Source organism: Muscardinus avellanarius (genome assembly GCF_963383645.1).
Source record: "Muscardinus avellanarius genome assembly, chromosome: X".
NCBI lineage: Eukaryota > Metazoa > Chordata > Mammalia > Rodentia > Gliridae > Muscardinus > Muscardinus avellanarius.
Genome location: NC_137792.1, coordinates 10,888,408 through 10,904,664, shown reverse-complemented (window position 1 = coordinate 10,904,664; position 16,257 = coordinate 10,888,408). Strand labels below are relative to the sequence as shown.

The following is a 16,257-nucleotide window of genomic DNA, read 5'->3' as shown; positions in this document are numbered from 1 at the left end:
TTACATAAATCAAATCTGTCTCCTACCTGTGATGGGCAAGGCCTGGGAGGGAGTGCAGGTGGTGGGGGTAACAATCCGGATTTAGTAGCTGAAAAGAAAAACACACACTGTTAAGGACCACCCTCCCAGAAGAAGACAAAACAAAGCAAAAATTCTCATACTTAACTAAGAATATAAGTGGCATTTGCATTTAATATATTTAAGTATTTTTAATCCCTCTGAAAGCTTAATTTCTAAAAAAAAGAGTGCATCTTATCTCTAATCACTTTTATTTTCATCCTACCTCAAATCTAAGTATTTGCATAGGCTGCTATAACAGGGTAAAATAGTCTTTTTCATCAAGACTGGAACTCAGCATGAAAAAGGTGGTTAATATCTCATTAGTCTGACACTAATTATTTAGTTTCAAATAATCTAGGCCAAAAGTCATAAAGAGTCTCCTTTGGCACCTCTGATATTTCTCCCTACCTCTCATCCATTACTGCTCATTAGTTCAGAGCATAGGCTGTTGAAAGAAGGGAGCCAGAACTCAAAGGAGGCAGCTCTGCCCCCCTCTATGTGACCCTGGGAATGGATCTGCAAGCACTGGGAGAGGCCAACAGTGATGGACTAAAATGATGTAATTATGCCAAAGATCTCAATTTCTTTTCCCCTCCCTGATCATTATTATCAGAGATAACTAAATCTGTTTCTAAAATAATCTGACCACATTTTAAGGGTCTTTTGAAAGAAAGTTGCAGTCTAAGATTTTATTTTGTGAGATACAGAGAATATTTGAGTTAAGCCAAGTACATCTGAATCATAACAACAATGAAAATAAACAGCTGCTATGAAATTATAAATAAAGTCCATAACCACACACAAGGAATGAGCATAGGATCACACACTGGCAAGTCAAACCATTCTTTACAAACCCCTTAGGAAAATATCATGTCTATATTACTATATGTTGTTTATTCACAAATCTGTAATGTGCATACTAGTAGTTCAGTAATTTTATGTGCCTTAAAAATAAATAATAACCAATAAAAATTTATTCAACAAACAAAAATAAATAAATAAATAAATAATAAGCCAGGCATGGTGGTGCACACTTGTAATCTCAGTACTGGGGAGGCTGAGACAGGAGGAATGCAGGTTTATGGCCAGCCTCAGCTACTTGTCAAGACCCTCCACATCTTAGTGAGACACTGTTTCAAAAATAAAAGAATAAGCCAGACGTGGTGGCACACGCTTGTAATCCCCACGCTTGGGAGGCAGAGACAGGAGGATCATGCAGGTTTGAAGCCAGGCTGGCTTAAGAGCCCCTGTTTCCAAATAAAAATATAAAAATAATAGGTCTGGGAGTGTAGCCCTGAGGTTGGAGGGCTTCCAGGGACCCCAGTACCACCAAAAAATAAAATAAAATAAAATAAAATAAAATAAAATAAAAGAATAAACTAGGGCTGGGAGTATAGCTTGGAGGTAGAATGCCCCCGTTAATCCCCAGTATCAAAAATTAATAGCAGCCAGGCACAGTGGTACATGCTTGTAATCCCCGTGCTTGGGAGGCTGAGACAGAAGGATCATGCAGGTTCCAAGCCAGCCTCAGCTACTTAGTGAGGCTCTCAGCAACTTAGTGAGACCCTGTTTCCAAATAAAATATAAAATAATAAGTCTGGGAGTGTAGCCTGGAGGTAGAAAAGCCTCTGGGTTTCACCCCCAGTACCACACACACAAAAAAATTAATTAATAGCAATATAACACAAAAACATGAAAGTTTTTGCAAATCACTATTGATTTGACCTAGTTGGATCATATAAGCTAAAAGATGGAGGTTGGTGCTTTCTACAATGTAATTCAGAGTAATGTCAGAGTTGCTCATTCTGAGCCAGTGAGGGGAAATTGTACAACCATGTGGACCCAATAATGATTTCTCTCAATCTGTCTTTTATTAAAATTTATAAAACGCATCAGTGGGTCAAAACTTCAGAGGTTGAAGAATCAGCAATAACAAAAATATGTAGCAGAAGAGAAAGCCTTCAGAAATTATCCATGTTAGGGTCCCTATTTTAGCAGTCCTTATTGATCGGGCCTTTAAATGACCAGTTACTTATAAACAAAATAAAATAAATAAACAAGCAAAATCTACATATCCTTCTAAGAGAAAGTCCAAGCAACCATAATAAAGTAGGCTGTAAAAAAAAACCCTTTATTAGCAAAAGAACACTACCAACAAAACAATACACCATTTAATTAAACTGACTTCTACTTCCAGCCAAGATGGAGTAATAGAGACCAGATATACTCACTCATGTGAAACAACAAAAAGCAAACAAAAAACATACAAAACAGCAGTTTTCAAGCTACTAGAACACAATATATACAAAACGGATTTTCAAGACACCAGAAAGTCAGGCAACAAAGATGGTGATCCCTGAGAGAGAGGAAATAGGTGGACCTGTTATTGACTATCCCTGCCCACTACCTTGAGAATTACTAGGGGAAAAAAAAACTCCCAGATCCAGATTCAGGTCTGATTATGCTCTTTTCCACTATTACATAATTTTAAAAAGTAAAGATGCCCTATTTTTGTAAAACTGACATGTGGGTCTATTTCTGAATATACTTTTGGATAAAAGCATATCACCTGCAACACCATTATTAGGCTCATTAGAAGCTGTCCGATAATGGAACCCTGCCTCATTTTCTTGCAAGTAAGCTTCAAGCAACAAAGTAGTATCACAGGCAGGTGTCCACTGTTCATTCTGAATCTTCTACGAGTTGATATTGTTTTCCTCACTAAATTCTAAGAAGATGTGGGGGGCACAAATATATTGCAAATATTAACAACAGTTTTATTTCCTCTTTTCAGTGCCTTTACCAATTTTTTCTGGTCTTACCTACCTAGAACATATACTATAAACTTAAATTAAAATTATGTTAATGGGCATGCCACTTTACTAGTTCAGCATAATGGATAGTGTTTGCAATAAGTTTATGATAGATATCCTTTAAGAGATTATGAAATTCCTATTTATTCATGACATTTTTCATGAAAATTTTTGTGGTGCTGGAGATTTAACCCAAGGGCATTCTTCCTTTGAGCTACACCCTCAGCCCTATTTGTCTTTCTTTCTTTCTTTCTCTCTTTCTTTTTCTTTTTTTTTTTTTTTTGCGGTACTGGGGATGGAACCCAGGGGCATTCTACCTCTGAGCTACACTCTCAGCCTGATTTTTTATTCTTTATTTTGAAACAGGGTCTCATTTAGTTGCAAATAGCCTCATTAAGTAGCCGAGGCTATCTGCCACCGGATTCTCCTGTCTCAGCCTCCCAAATGCTGGGATTACAAACATGTGCCATCACTCCTGGATCCTATTTTTCATTTTGAAAACAAGGTCTCACTAAGTTGCTGAGGGCCTTGATAAGTTGCTGAGGCTACCATCGAATCTGCAATCTTCCTGTCTCAGCCTCCTAAATACTAGAATTACAGGCATGTACTACCATGCCCAGCTTTTCATGATAATTTGATGAAAATTTATTTTATTTTAATTTAATAAAATTTTATTTTATTTTTATATGACCAAGTACACTTTATTGTGGACAGATGGTAGAAAAATTGTTACTAATATCCAGAGATAAATTCCCTAAATCACATGTAAGTAGAGACTGTTACTAAAAGTTTGCTTTAATTTTTCTGTAGAATCAAGCAAAAGCTAGTACTTTCAGTTATTGTTATTTTGTGTGTGTGTGTGTGTGTGTGTGTGTGTGTGTGTGTGTTCTAAAGGTTAGCACAGTTAGCACTTCCTTAACAAAATCAAATTATAGGCTAGGTCCTAGTAGTTATTTCCACGTTTAGATTCTTCAGGTGACCAAGAACTCCTTTACTTGACTGCTTTAACTTTTAGTTCTTGTTTATATCTACAAATATGAAAGAGTGAGAGGCTCCTGCTTCCCCCACAAAGAAATTTACAGCAAACAGACTCCAGTTTTTGGTATAATTACAAGTGAGTATCTTAACCAAATAAACCCTGCAACCATCAAAACAGCAGATTGAGCTGTGCTGAGTTTTCCTGTGAGTATGACCACACACCCACTGACTACCATTTCATAATTGGAGCCCAGAAAAAAACTGCCCTAGGGCCTGCTGGGTAGTTGTACAGTGGACTCAATTTCTCAGGCAGCATGAGCTCCACTTTATCAAAAAGACAGTGGTAGGTGGCCCTCAGGCCTCAGATACCATGGCTGACATCTCAGCTACCTGGGGAATGTGCATAGCTGGGTGGGAGGGCTGCTGGGTCCTGGTCTGGCTGGCAACCAAGAGCAACATGTCACTTTACCCGGCCACAGAATCTCGTGTGCACCTCTGCCCTGCCCAGAGAGGTAAAATGGCAGTGTTGAATTTTAATCAAAGCCACAGCTCTATCTGTTGAAATGATGGCTCAGCTGGATGTGGTGGTGCACACTTGTAATCCCAGCATTCGGGAGACTGAGACTGGAGGATCATGGTTTGCGGACAGCCTCAGCTACTTAGTGAGGCACTCTGCAAGTTAGTGAGACCCTGTTTTGAAATAGAGAATAAAAAATAGGGCTGGGGATGTGGCTCGGAGGCCGAATGCCCCTGGGTTCCATCCCCAGATACGCACACAAAAAAAGAAATGATGGCTTAATTTTTCCTTATGATTAATGTGGTAAAATGCATTATAGATGTTTCTAATATTAAAGCATCTTTCAGACCTGGTATATTCTCAACTTGGTCAGATTTTTAGATCTGGTAGGTTTAGTTGGCCAATATTTTTGCTTAGGAGTTTTCAACTATATTCATCACTGACATGGAAAATCATTCTTCCATTCATATTCTTAGGTCTTGTTATTCTTTTTTTACCTTTACTTGTTTTTTTTTTTAGCTTATTGATTTCTACCATTTCTTCTTTTCTAGTGTAACATTTAAGGTTATAAACTTTCTTCTAAGTACCTCTTTATTAAAATCTCATAGGTTTTTATATGCGATATTATTATGCAGTGCTAAAAGCTTTCTAACTTCCAATATAATTTCTTTGATGATATTGCCTTCTGTCTTAAATGCATCCTTTGGAATTTTTTATTATTGAGCATCGATTAGTAGCAAATTTAGTTATTAACAGCACTAGATTTTCCCAGCACATTGAAGGTAGCATTTCACTGTCTTTCAGCTTCTGTTATTACTGTTGAGAAGTCAGCTGTCAGTCAACTCATTGTTCTTTCTCAGCAGTCTATCTTTTCTCTGGTCGCTCTCTGTTTCTGGTATTCTGAAATATCAAACCTTACCCTGTGCCTGCACATGTACTACTTCATCTTCTTTTTCTTTTATCACCTGACTGAGCTTCATTGAAATTTCTGAACCCCATTAATTTTGGTCAATTCTCAGTGTTTTTTTTTAATATTGTTCTCCCAACACTCTCTCCTCTCCTTCAAGAGATCTTTGCCTAAGTGTGCTGTGATCTGGATAATTTTCTAAATTTATTATACAATTAACCAATTTCCTCTTCAGTGATACTTAATGTTCTATTAATCTAATCTTTGAGTTTCCACTAATTTTTATTTTCTAGAAGCAGTATTTGGTCTTTTATTCAAAATATCTTTTTCATTGTTAGAATATCTTGAGTGCTTATTCATTTGTGTCATCTCCAAAAGAAAACTTTTACCATATTAAATATGTTTATGTAATTTCAGTATCTGAGGGCTTTGTATTTTCTGCTGTTTGTTGCTTCTTTTGCTCAATGTGCTTTATTTCCTGTTTTATTTGGCAACCTTTCACAATGAACTCATATTTCTAGAGCTTTTTTCTTATAGGAACATTTAATATCTGTATGGAAAGTGGGTCCTTCCTCTGTCTATTTCTTTTGCCAGAAACATGAGGGTACTTACCAACCTGAGACTACTTTAAAATCTGCTTGATACTGTGTAGAATTTCTAGCTTCTGTTATCTGACCTGAGGATGTCTGACCAGTTGAATGTCTTATACTAAGACTTGTGAGTAGAGATAGTGGTCTGAATACATAAAACGAATTTCACTCTTATTCATTAACACAGGGAATCGTTTAGGTGCTCTTGCTTAAATTTGGAATGGGAAAAATACATGAGTGATTGATAGCTGACTGAACAGGTCTGATAAAACGAAAAAATAAGCAATCTGTACTACAGAAATCCACCCCACCCTCAGTTCTCAGGAATGGGTGGCAAACTCCTTTGGAAATTGAAATATAGTAGGGAAATCAATAAAAAGTAAAGAAATAAAGGTACATCCCATTTCCCACCCCTTGGGAGAAGGGCAAACATCTTGACAAAACTCTTCAGGATCTGGTTCCAGCTACACATTATGGTATTTATGGTGTCTGGAGTCCTATTCCTGCAGTCCACTCTCCCAGTAGTGGCCATGCCCTACCCCTACTTCATCTGATAACTCAAAATATAGTAAGTGATCAACAAATGTTTGTTTAAACTATCATAACAGCTATAGGACTGAATTTTACCCTGTACTCTTTTAAAAGAAAGATACAAAATGAAGCAATTTGGAAGCTTTATTATAATCTAAGTTTTATCCTCCCACATCTGCATGGTTTGGAAATACTTCCTACTCCAGTAAAAGTTTTTTTTTTTTCCAGAGAGGACACCAAGTCCAGATAAAGCCACATATTTGGCAAGTTCCATCCATTTGTTCATATTGCTCTAATTGGCTTTTTACCTCCCATTCTTAAATATAAGCAGATGATTAATCCTTATCTGATATTCATAGAAAACATTCTAACCTAAAGTAGAGATCTACAAAAATAGAAAAAAGTAACCTCTAAAAAACACACTACAAATATTAACTCAAAATAGATAAAAGACCTATATTTACAAGGGAATCCCATCAAAATGATCATTCAGTTTACTTCAGAAATATTTCAACACTTATTACAGTACATGGCATTGTTTGAGATGGTGTAAAAATATCAGTAAGGGAAAAACAGGAAACATGTTCTAATTTTATGAAGCTTTAGTTTATAGAGGAAGAGAGATAATAGAGTGTTGGTAAGAAATGAAATTTTAAAAAGTCATCAGGTAAAGTCTTACTAAGAGATACTTCTGGTAAAGATGAGATAACAGGGCATTATTGAGAAAAGAACATTCAGAAAATAAAAAGAACATTTGAAAATTAAAACTATAATAGCAGAAATAAAAAGTTTCAAAGATAATCTGAGAAAATTTCCCAGAAATTATGGGGTAATGTCTAAAGAAAATATCCACAAAGAGAGACCGGAAATAGACAAAAGGAATCAATTAAATGATTCAATGGAGAATTTCTCAGAAATAAGAATATGAATTTCCAAATTAAAAGTATCCAGTTAGTACCTAGGACAATGGAAGAAAACAGATCCATGACAAGGTACATCATCACAAAATACTGAAGTCAGAAGAATTTACAAGTTTTCAGCAAGGAAGGAGAAAGGAAGACTGGCCACATACTAAAGATCAGAAGTCAAAATGGATTGAGACTTCTTAATATATCATTAAAAGCTAAAATCCATTGGAGCAATTACATTAAAATTTATTTCCAACTGATGAGTACATATCCAAAGTAACAGCTTGCATGATTGTATAACTGAAGATATTTTTGGTTCAGAGTTTCAAATTCAGTTCCATGCATGTGTCCTTTCCATGGCAGCTACTAAAGGATGTGCTCCACCAAAAGAAGAGAATAAACTATGAAAGAGTAAGGCACATGATACAAGATAAAAACAATCCAACATGGTTGAAAAAGGAAGGCAATCCTTGGTTGACAATGTAGAGAAGTACTACGATAAAAAGTATGTACCTTTCCTAGAAGGGAAAGGAAGGTAAAAAGATCAGGGAGGAGAATGCTTTTTCTAGATAAAAGTTATCATACTCATAAAGCAACTGCGGGGTTATTCTTTAAAACTTATAGTTAATAAGGTGAGGCATCAGATAACAGCAAGGCTTACTCAAAGAAAAAATTTTTATAAGTGCAATCAGGGAAAAATAATAAATACCCAAATCCTACAAACCAGATTTAAAAGATCAGGAAAAGAATTTACCATTGAATATGAGAGTCAGAGGACATGGTAACAATTCCCAGTGTTTAAAAACAATTTCTTAAGTTAATTGAAAGATGTGCACTCATCCATTGGATCTCAACTTCTTGGTATAGTCATCCAAAATGCTATCCTCTAACTTTTTTATCTTCTTACTTCATTACCCTTAGAAACTTCCAGGAAAAATATTATTCATAGATATTACTATTTATTAATTTCCCTCACATTTTCGCAAAGCCCCAAATCAATGACTAAATGGAAAACATGTTCCAACTTACTGAGTGGAAATAAAGCAGCAGATGTGGCAATTGAAAGCTTCAGCAACAGAAGGCTTATTCTTCAGGGGAGTGAAGCTTGGAATAACTTCAGCTGTGGTAAAGGGCTCCCATCCCCCTAACTGGGAATATTTGATTAAGAAAATAAAAGTATTCAAATGCCAAAAAAGAACATTCAAAGAATGGAAAATGTTGAAAGGAGCCTGCCAGTGAGACTAACGCTTTTAAGCATCAATCAAGTAGAAAGTTAGCCATATGTAAAGCCTTGATGATTTAATCAGTAAGGACTATTCCCTTTCTTGAAAAATTCAGAAAAATGGCTATTTTCTTGTGATAGGAATCGTTCATCCTTTCTCTCCTTTCTAATTACAAAAGTACGCATGACCTTATACCTATCCCCTGACCACTCAGTCATAGACAGCGATGCATTTGTATGTCACATACACCAGTATATTTAACAAAAGGTTTGCCAGGAATACCTCTCCAACAATACCTGCCTCTATCCTCTGACGTTCTCCTACTTCTGGCACACACACACCCAAAGTACAAGTCAACTAAATTCTCTGTTGAACAGAACCTTTCATGGGTTAAAAGAGATAAATTTGCACATGCCTTGTTCAATAAAAATAATACTAGCCAGGCGTGGTGGGCACGCTTGTAATGCCAGCATTCGGGAGACTGAGACAAGAGGATCACGGTTCGTGGACAGCCTCAGCTACCTAGTAAGGCCCTCTGCAACTCAGACCCGGTTTCAAAAAAAAGGATTAAAAAAATTGGGCAGGAGGTGTAGCTCGGAGGTTGAATGCCCCTGGGTTCCATTCCGAGACTAAGAATAGTAATAATAATAATAATAATAATAATAATAATGACTGAGTTTGGAAAAGTAATGGTATCAAATTCAATTGTTTCACTTTAGAGATGAGAAAATTAAAGCCTAGAGAAATAAAATCACATCAACAGTGTCACAAGGTTATTATGGAGAAGTCATCAGTATCATATTTTGAGCCTACTGGACAGGTAATGTAAAGAGCAGAAAAGGGCAGCAAGATGGAGAATAAACAGCCAAACTGGGGTTGGCGAGTGGGGAAGGGGATTCTATATTCGGAGAATAAGCACATCAGAAGGCCTCAAAGCAAAAAAAACATGACAAGCAAAGGAATTAAACCAACACTTCTAAATATACTATAAATCACAGACCCAATTAAATAAGATGTTAGATATTCTATCTAAAATTGTGCCTTTGGAGCAAATGAGTTGTGTGAGCAAATTCTTCAGAAGACTATATATCCCCTACTTTATTTATTTATTTATTTATTTATTTATTTATTTATTTATTTATTTTGGTGGTACTGGGGTTCCTGGAAGCCCTTCTACCTCCAGGCTACACTCCCAGACCTATTTTATATTTTTATTTGGAAACAGGGTCTCCTAAGCCAGCGCGCGGCTGGCTTCGAACCTGCGCGATCCTCCTGTCTCTGCCTCCCAAGCGCGGGGATTACAAGCTGCCCACCACACCCGGCTATATCCCCTACTTTAAAATATAAACTAGCTGGGTGTGGTGGGGCACGCTTGTAATCCCCGTACTTGGGAGGCGGAGACTGGAGGACCGTGAAGCCAGCCGCACTGGCTTAAGAGACCCTGTTACCAAATTATATATATATATATATATATATATATATATATATATATATATATATATATATATATATATATATATGTCTTGGAGTGTAGCCCGGAGGTGGAAGGGTTTCTAGGAACTCCAGTACCACCAAAAAAATAATTAAATAAATAAATAAACAAAAAATAAAATAAAATATAAGCTATAGCCAAACTTGATGATGCACATCTTTAATCCCAGTACTTGGGAGGCTGAGATAGGAGGACTGTAGGTTCGAAGCCAGCCTCAGCAACTTAGTAAGATCCTGTTTCAAACTTTAAAAATCAGTCTAGGAGTGTAGCTTAGAGGTAGAATGCCTCTAGATTCAATTCCTAGGACCACCAAAAACAAGACAAAAGAAAAGCTAAGAGAAGAAAAAAAGTATAATTAATAACATAGGGGCGAGAATATATATATAAAACAAGATAAGCCACCATTGATAAATGTTAAAGATGGATGTTTGATATACTATTCCTCCTGTATTCTTCCTCCACTTAAAGTTTTTTAGCCAGGATCTGTGTCGCACACCTTAAATTCTAATACTTGGAAGGCTAAGACAGGAGGATCACAGGTTTAAGGCCAGTACATGCTAGCTTAGCAAGACCCTGTTTCAAAATAAAAAGCAAAAAATGGCCAAGGGTGTAGCTCGGAGGTTGAATGCCTCTGGGTTCAATCCCCAGTACCACAGAAAGATAAAACTTTTTTAATAATTTAATTTTTATAATTAAAAGAGCCACGGGTGGTGGCGCATGCTTATAATCCCAGCGCTTGGGAGGCTGACACAGGAGGATAGCACAGGTTCGAAGCTAGCCTCAGCAACTTAGTGAGACTCTCAGCAACTTAGTGACACCCTGTTTTCAAATGAAGTATAAAATGGGTCTGGGCTGTTTCCTTCATCCCCTGCTATCACCATGAGCATGTGATCAAGATAGCCTGTAAGAGGGATGTGAGCGACACACGGAGGGCAACCAAGTTGCCCAGCCGACAGTCAGCAGCACATCTGCAGCCAAGTTAAAATGGCTAAGTCCCCAGCTGACCCTGACCGCCACCTGAGATCTGACACCACCACGCCCCACCCTCAGCCTACATCTCCAGCTGCAGACACGTGAACACTGCGCGCTGCTGCTGTCTGTCCACAAGCTCTGTGGTTGTTACTCAGCATTTTCATGGCCATGGATTCCTGACTTCCCAAATCTCAGTGCTTGTTTTGGCACAAGGGACATCAAGAAATGTTTATGGGAAAGATTCCCATAGAATAGGACAAATTAGGACTTCCGGGAAGATGGCGACCGAGAAAAGCGGGGCTTAAGAGCCCCGCTAACAACCAATCTCCATTACCACAAAACCAGCGCCTTTCATAGCCAGAAAACACCATCACCAGAAAAACAAAAAAACCACCAGGCTCCAGAGAGAAAGCGGACTGAAAACAGAGCTCAGAGCCACAGAGGAGATACACGCGCCCGAGGACGCGGCAGCAGCGCCATACTGCCGGCGGCAGCGGCAAACTCACCGGACGGCTACAGCAAGTCAAGGTGAGCCGCTGCGGAACAGCCAGGCGGGATCTTTCGGCGCAGAGAGCATTTAGAGCTCCCAGTGGCTGAGCTCAGCACACGCTGCAGGAACTAAAGTGGAACTCAAAACCAGAGAAGAAAAAATACGCCAGCCTCACAGCCGAGGGCGTGGCAGTGGCGCCATATTGCCACCAGCAGCAGCAGCAGTGAATTCACCGAGTCCAGTACAGCTACATCTGCGTACTCAAGAACAGTGAGTCAAATTGTGGGCCACAGAGGAGAAATCCCAGTACTGTACCCCCTGGGACTTGACCCAGTGAGGGAGTGGGGGTGGCAGAGATATCACACCATAGGAGAACGTGCAACCTGGCACCCCCCCATAGTTTAAAGCAGCCTGTATCGACTCCCTGGGTCGGAAACTCTGTGATACAACCCAGTAAAGGAGTAGTGGGGTCTGAGATACTACAGACTCGAGATCCAGAGCACCTTAAGTGAAGTCATAGTGACCCAAGGGAAGAACCCAGAGAAGGCACAAACTTCCGAAATCATGGGAAAGAGGAATAACACTGGGGCAATGAATGTCCACAACCCCACAACATCAGAACCTGATAAAACAGAAAATCAGAGATTTCTAGAAGATCAAATCAGGAAAATAACTATAGAAATAATAGAGGTGCTTCGAAAAGAACTCAGAGAGAGCCAAAAAGAGATAAAGGAAGCAATTAATGAAGTAAAGGCCTCAATTCAAAGCACAAACAACCGATTAGACCACATGGAGAACAGAATCTCGTTCTTAGAAGATGAGCAATCCAAAAATGAACGCATAGTTTCTAATCTAGAAAAAAATATACAACAGCAGGAATCTAACATTGAAGAAATATGGGCCCATCTTAAGAGAGCTAACCTAAGAATAATTGGAATAGAGGAGGGAAAAGAAAGTGAAACCAAAGGGATCAACAATCCCTTCAAGGAAGTAATAGCAGAAAATTTTCCAAACTTAGAGCAAGAGGTTGATACACAGGTCCAGGAAACTTATAGAACTCCCTTTAGACAGGATCGGAGTAGAGGATCCCCACGCCATATAATTGTCAAAATGACCAATGTGGAAGCCAAGCAGAGAATCTTAAAGGCAACAAAAACAAAGGGCCAAGTGACATTCAGAGGCAAACCAATTAGAATCACTCCAGACTTCCCAAACCAAGTCATGAGAGCCAGAAGGGCTTGGAGTAACATATTCCAAACTCTGAAAGAAAACAACTTCCAGCCAAAAATTTCCTACCCAGCAAAACTTTCTATCAAATTAGATGGAGAAATAAGAAGCTTCCATGACAAACAGAAACTGAAGGAATTTATGTCTTCAAAACCAGCACTAGAGAAAATACTCAAAGAGATTAACTACAAAGAAGAAATAGGTAACACTCACCAGAACCAGAGAAACAAGACTTTCCATCCAACAGACAACTAAGATTGGTTATCTGTGGAGATTCATTATTTATGTTAGTCTTTTACCTATCTCTAAAGGGTATTGTTTGCCTTTATTGTTGTTAATTTGTAGGATTTCTAGTTGGAATATTAATATTCCTTCAGATATAGCATTTGGACATATTTTATCCAATTCTATTAGTAACTTTTAACTCTGTTTACATTGTCTTTGGATATACAATATTTTTTTATTATTGTTTAGGGAGTTTGTATATTCTTCTGTTGCCTGTGCCATTGAAATCATATCCAAGAAATCACTGCCAATTTCAATGTTGCGAGGTTTTATGACTCAGATTTTCTTCTAAAAGTTTATAGTCTTAAGATATATATTTAGGTCTTTTATCTATTTTGAGTTAATACTTGTATGTGGGATTAGGTAAGGGTCCAATTTTATTCTTTCCCATGTAATTATTATTTTTCAACAATATTTAATTAAAAGATTATTATTTCCACCACCAAATGTTCATGGAAACCTTGTCAAAAATAACTTGACAATATAGGGAAGAATTTAGCTCTAGGCTTGTATTTAACTCCAATGGTTTATATATCTGCCTTTAGAACAGTACTACACTGTTTCAATTATTGTAGCTTTATATGGTTTGAAATCAGAAAATATATATCTGCTAGCTTTGTTCTTTTTCAAGATTGTTTTGGGTATCTAGAATCCATATTCCATATTAGGATAGATTTTTTTCTGAAAAATAAATATATTAATATATGATAGTTTCACCTAAAAAAACAAAAAAAATCCTCTGGTAGGAAAGAAAGCAAAAAGAAATATTGAAATGTTATCTTTAAGTCGTCAAAAGCTTGGTATCAGACAAATGAAACTGTTATGTGAGATTAACATTTTTAATTTTGGATAAATTGCTATAATACTAGATGTCAACTACTAAGCCAAGCATGGGAAGGAGGGTTGGGAAAGAATGGGGTGGGGATTGGGTGGGGGCTGACTGGGCGATGTGTGCATGTATGTCTACAAAAGTTTGTATCCCACTATGATGTATGAATACAGTGCACCAATAAAATAAAATTTAAAAATAAATAAATAAATAAAAAATAAAATGGGTCTGGGAATATATTCCAGAGGTAGAAAAGCCCCTGGGTTCCACCCTCAGTACCACAAATATATACATATATATACATATATATACACATATATATATATATTTATTTTTATATGTTTATATATTTATTTATATATATAAATATCTTTGGGATATCTTTATAAAGATATTTGTAAAGGCAAAACTTTCTTTCCTGTCTCCCTGAAGTACCAGATGAAAATCTGCCAACATTTAAATTTATGTGGAAGGAAACAGGAAAACAATATTAGAGTTTCTTGTAAATAGAAGGTATGTTTATTCTTTAATATAACTTTTTACCTTAGATATTAAATAATGCTACTACCTGTAGAAAATAGTAAGGTATGTCCCCCAAATTAAGTTAATATAAATTGCTTTCTCTGACACCAAAACTGCTATAACAAAGATTTCCCATGTACAAAGGAATCTAATGGAGGATTAAGCAATTTACATTCTCCATATCCCAGGCTCCTCATCGGTAATATGTGAGAGTTGGTCAAAGTGACTATAAGCCAGGTGCTGGGTGCAGTGGTGCACACCTGAAATCCTGGTACCTGGGAGACTGTGACAGGAGGATCACGGGTTTGAGGTCAGTCTTAAAAATTTTTTTTCAGTTTTATAGCCTGATTTTTTATTTTTTTTAGTCTTAATTTTCTTATCTTTTTAAAATTTTTTATTGGTGCATTATATTCATACATCACATTGGGGTAAAAAACTTGTGTGCACAATAATGTACACATCACTGATTTAACCCCTACCCAATTCCTACCCCATTCCCTCTCCATCCGTCCTTCCCTTGCTTGGCTTAGTGGTTGACTTGGATATGTTTAAGTACATTGTGTGTTTTAGAGATTTTCCTCTTCCCCCCTCCTTTCTCCTCCTTTAGGTTGTCTTGTTTGCTCCTCTATAGGATTTCCTTTTTCATCTAGAGATCCTACTATGACCCATTTCTCCCTAACTCTCACATATTAGGGAAAGCATCTGATTTCTTATTTTTTGGGACTGACTAATCTCACTTAGCATAATGTCCTCCAGTTCCATCCATTTCCCTGAAAATGATGTAATTGAGTTTTTTTAAATAGCTGAGTAAAATTTCATTGTGTACATATCCCACAGTTTTGTAATCCATTCATCTGTTGATGGACATCTTGGCTGGTTCCATAGTTTGGCTATGGTGAATTGTGCAGCTATGAACATAGATACACATGCATTAGTTTGGCAGTTTGGTTTCCTATCTTTTGGGTAGATACCCAGCAGTGGTATTGCTGGATCAAATAGTAGATTTGTTCCCATTCTTCTGAGGATTCTCCATACTGTTTTCCAAAGTGGTTGCACTAATTTGCAATCCCACCAACAATGTCTTAGAGTTCCCACTTCTCCACATCCTCGCCAGCATCTGCTGTTGTTTGTGTTTTGAATGATTGCCATTCTAGTTGGAGTTAGGTGGAATCTCAGGGTAGTTTTGATTTGCATCTCTCTGATTGCCAGTGATGTTGAGCATTTTTTCATGCATTTATTGGCCATTTGAATTTCTTCTTTTGTGAAGTGTCTATTTAGTTCATTTGCCCATTTTGTTATTGGATGCTTTGTTTTCTTAGTGTTGAGTTTCTTGAGTTCTCTGTATATTCTAGATATCAGTCCTCTATCTGTGTTGTAGGTGGCAAAAATCTTCTCCCATTCTGTTGGCTCTCGATTGAGGTTCTTGATGGTTTCCTTTGTTGAACAGAAGCTCTTCAGTTTCATGCAATCCCATGTATTGATTTGCCTTTTAATTTGTTGTGCCTTTGGGGTCTTGTTGAGAAAGCGTTTATCTGTGCCTATGTGTTGTAGTGTTGGACCTATGCCCTCTTCAAGGAGCTTCAAGGTCTCTGGTTTGATTTCAAAGTCTTTGATCCATCTTGAATTGACTTTTGTACAGGGTGAGAAAGTAGAATTAATTTCCAATTTTCTGCATATGGTTAACCAGTTTTGCCAATGCCATTTGTTGAACAGGCTATCTTTTCTCCAGTGTATATTGTTGGCCCCTTTGTCAAAAATCAATTGGCTGAAAGTGTGTGGACTTTTTTCTGGGTCTTCTATTCTGCTTCATTGGTCTATGTATCTGGTTTTTTTTTTGCCAGCACCATGCTGTTTTTATTACAATGGCTTTGTAGTATAGTTTAAAGTCAGGTATTGTGATTCCTCCTGCATGG

General features: G+C 37.4%; 1 protein-coding gene and 1 pseudogene across 10 annotated transcripts in view; both read right to left on the bottom strand.

The window, feature by feature from the left end:
• Positions 1–16,257, bottom strand: part of REPS2 (RALBP1 associated Eps domain containing 2) — a gene marked incomplete at both ends in the record, with an annotated part of 264,962 nt that overhangs the window by 49,405 nt on the left and 199,300 nt on the right. For all 9 annotated transcript variants that reach the window (XM_080719429.1, XM_080719431.1, XM_080719435.1 and 6 more), the window contains one exon: positions 27–88. In XM_080719429.1, the coding sequence (XP_080575555.1) occupies positions 27–88 (62 nt within the window). The remainder of the gene's footprint in view (positions 1–26; positions 89–16,257) is intronic.
• Positions 3,865–16,257, bottom strand: part of LOC308279397 (mitochondrial pyruvate carrier 2-like) — a 28,670-nt pseudogene continuing 16,277 nt past the window's right edge. The window contains exons 2-3 of the transcript in view: positions 5,892–6,010; positions 3,865–4,211 (exon numbers count right to left, since the gene is read on the bottom strand). The product of the transcript in view is annotated as a mitochondrial pyruvate carrier 2-like (transcript). The remainder of the gene's footprint in view (positions 4,212–5,891; positions 6,011–16,257) is intronic.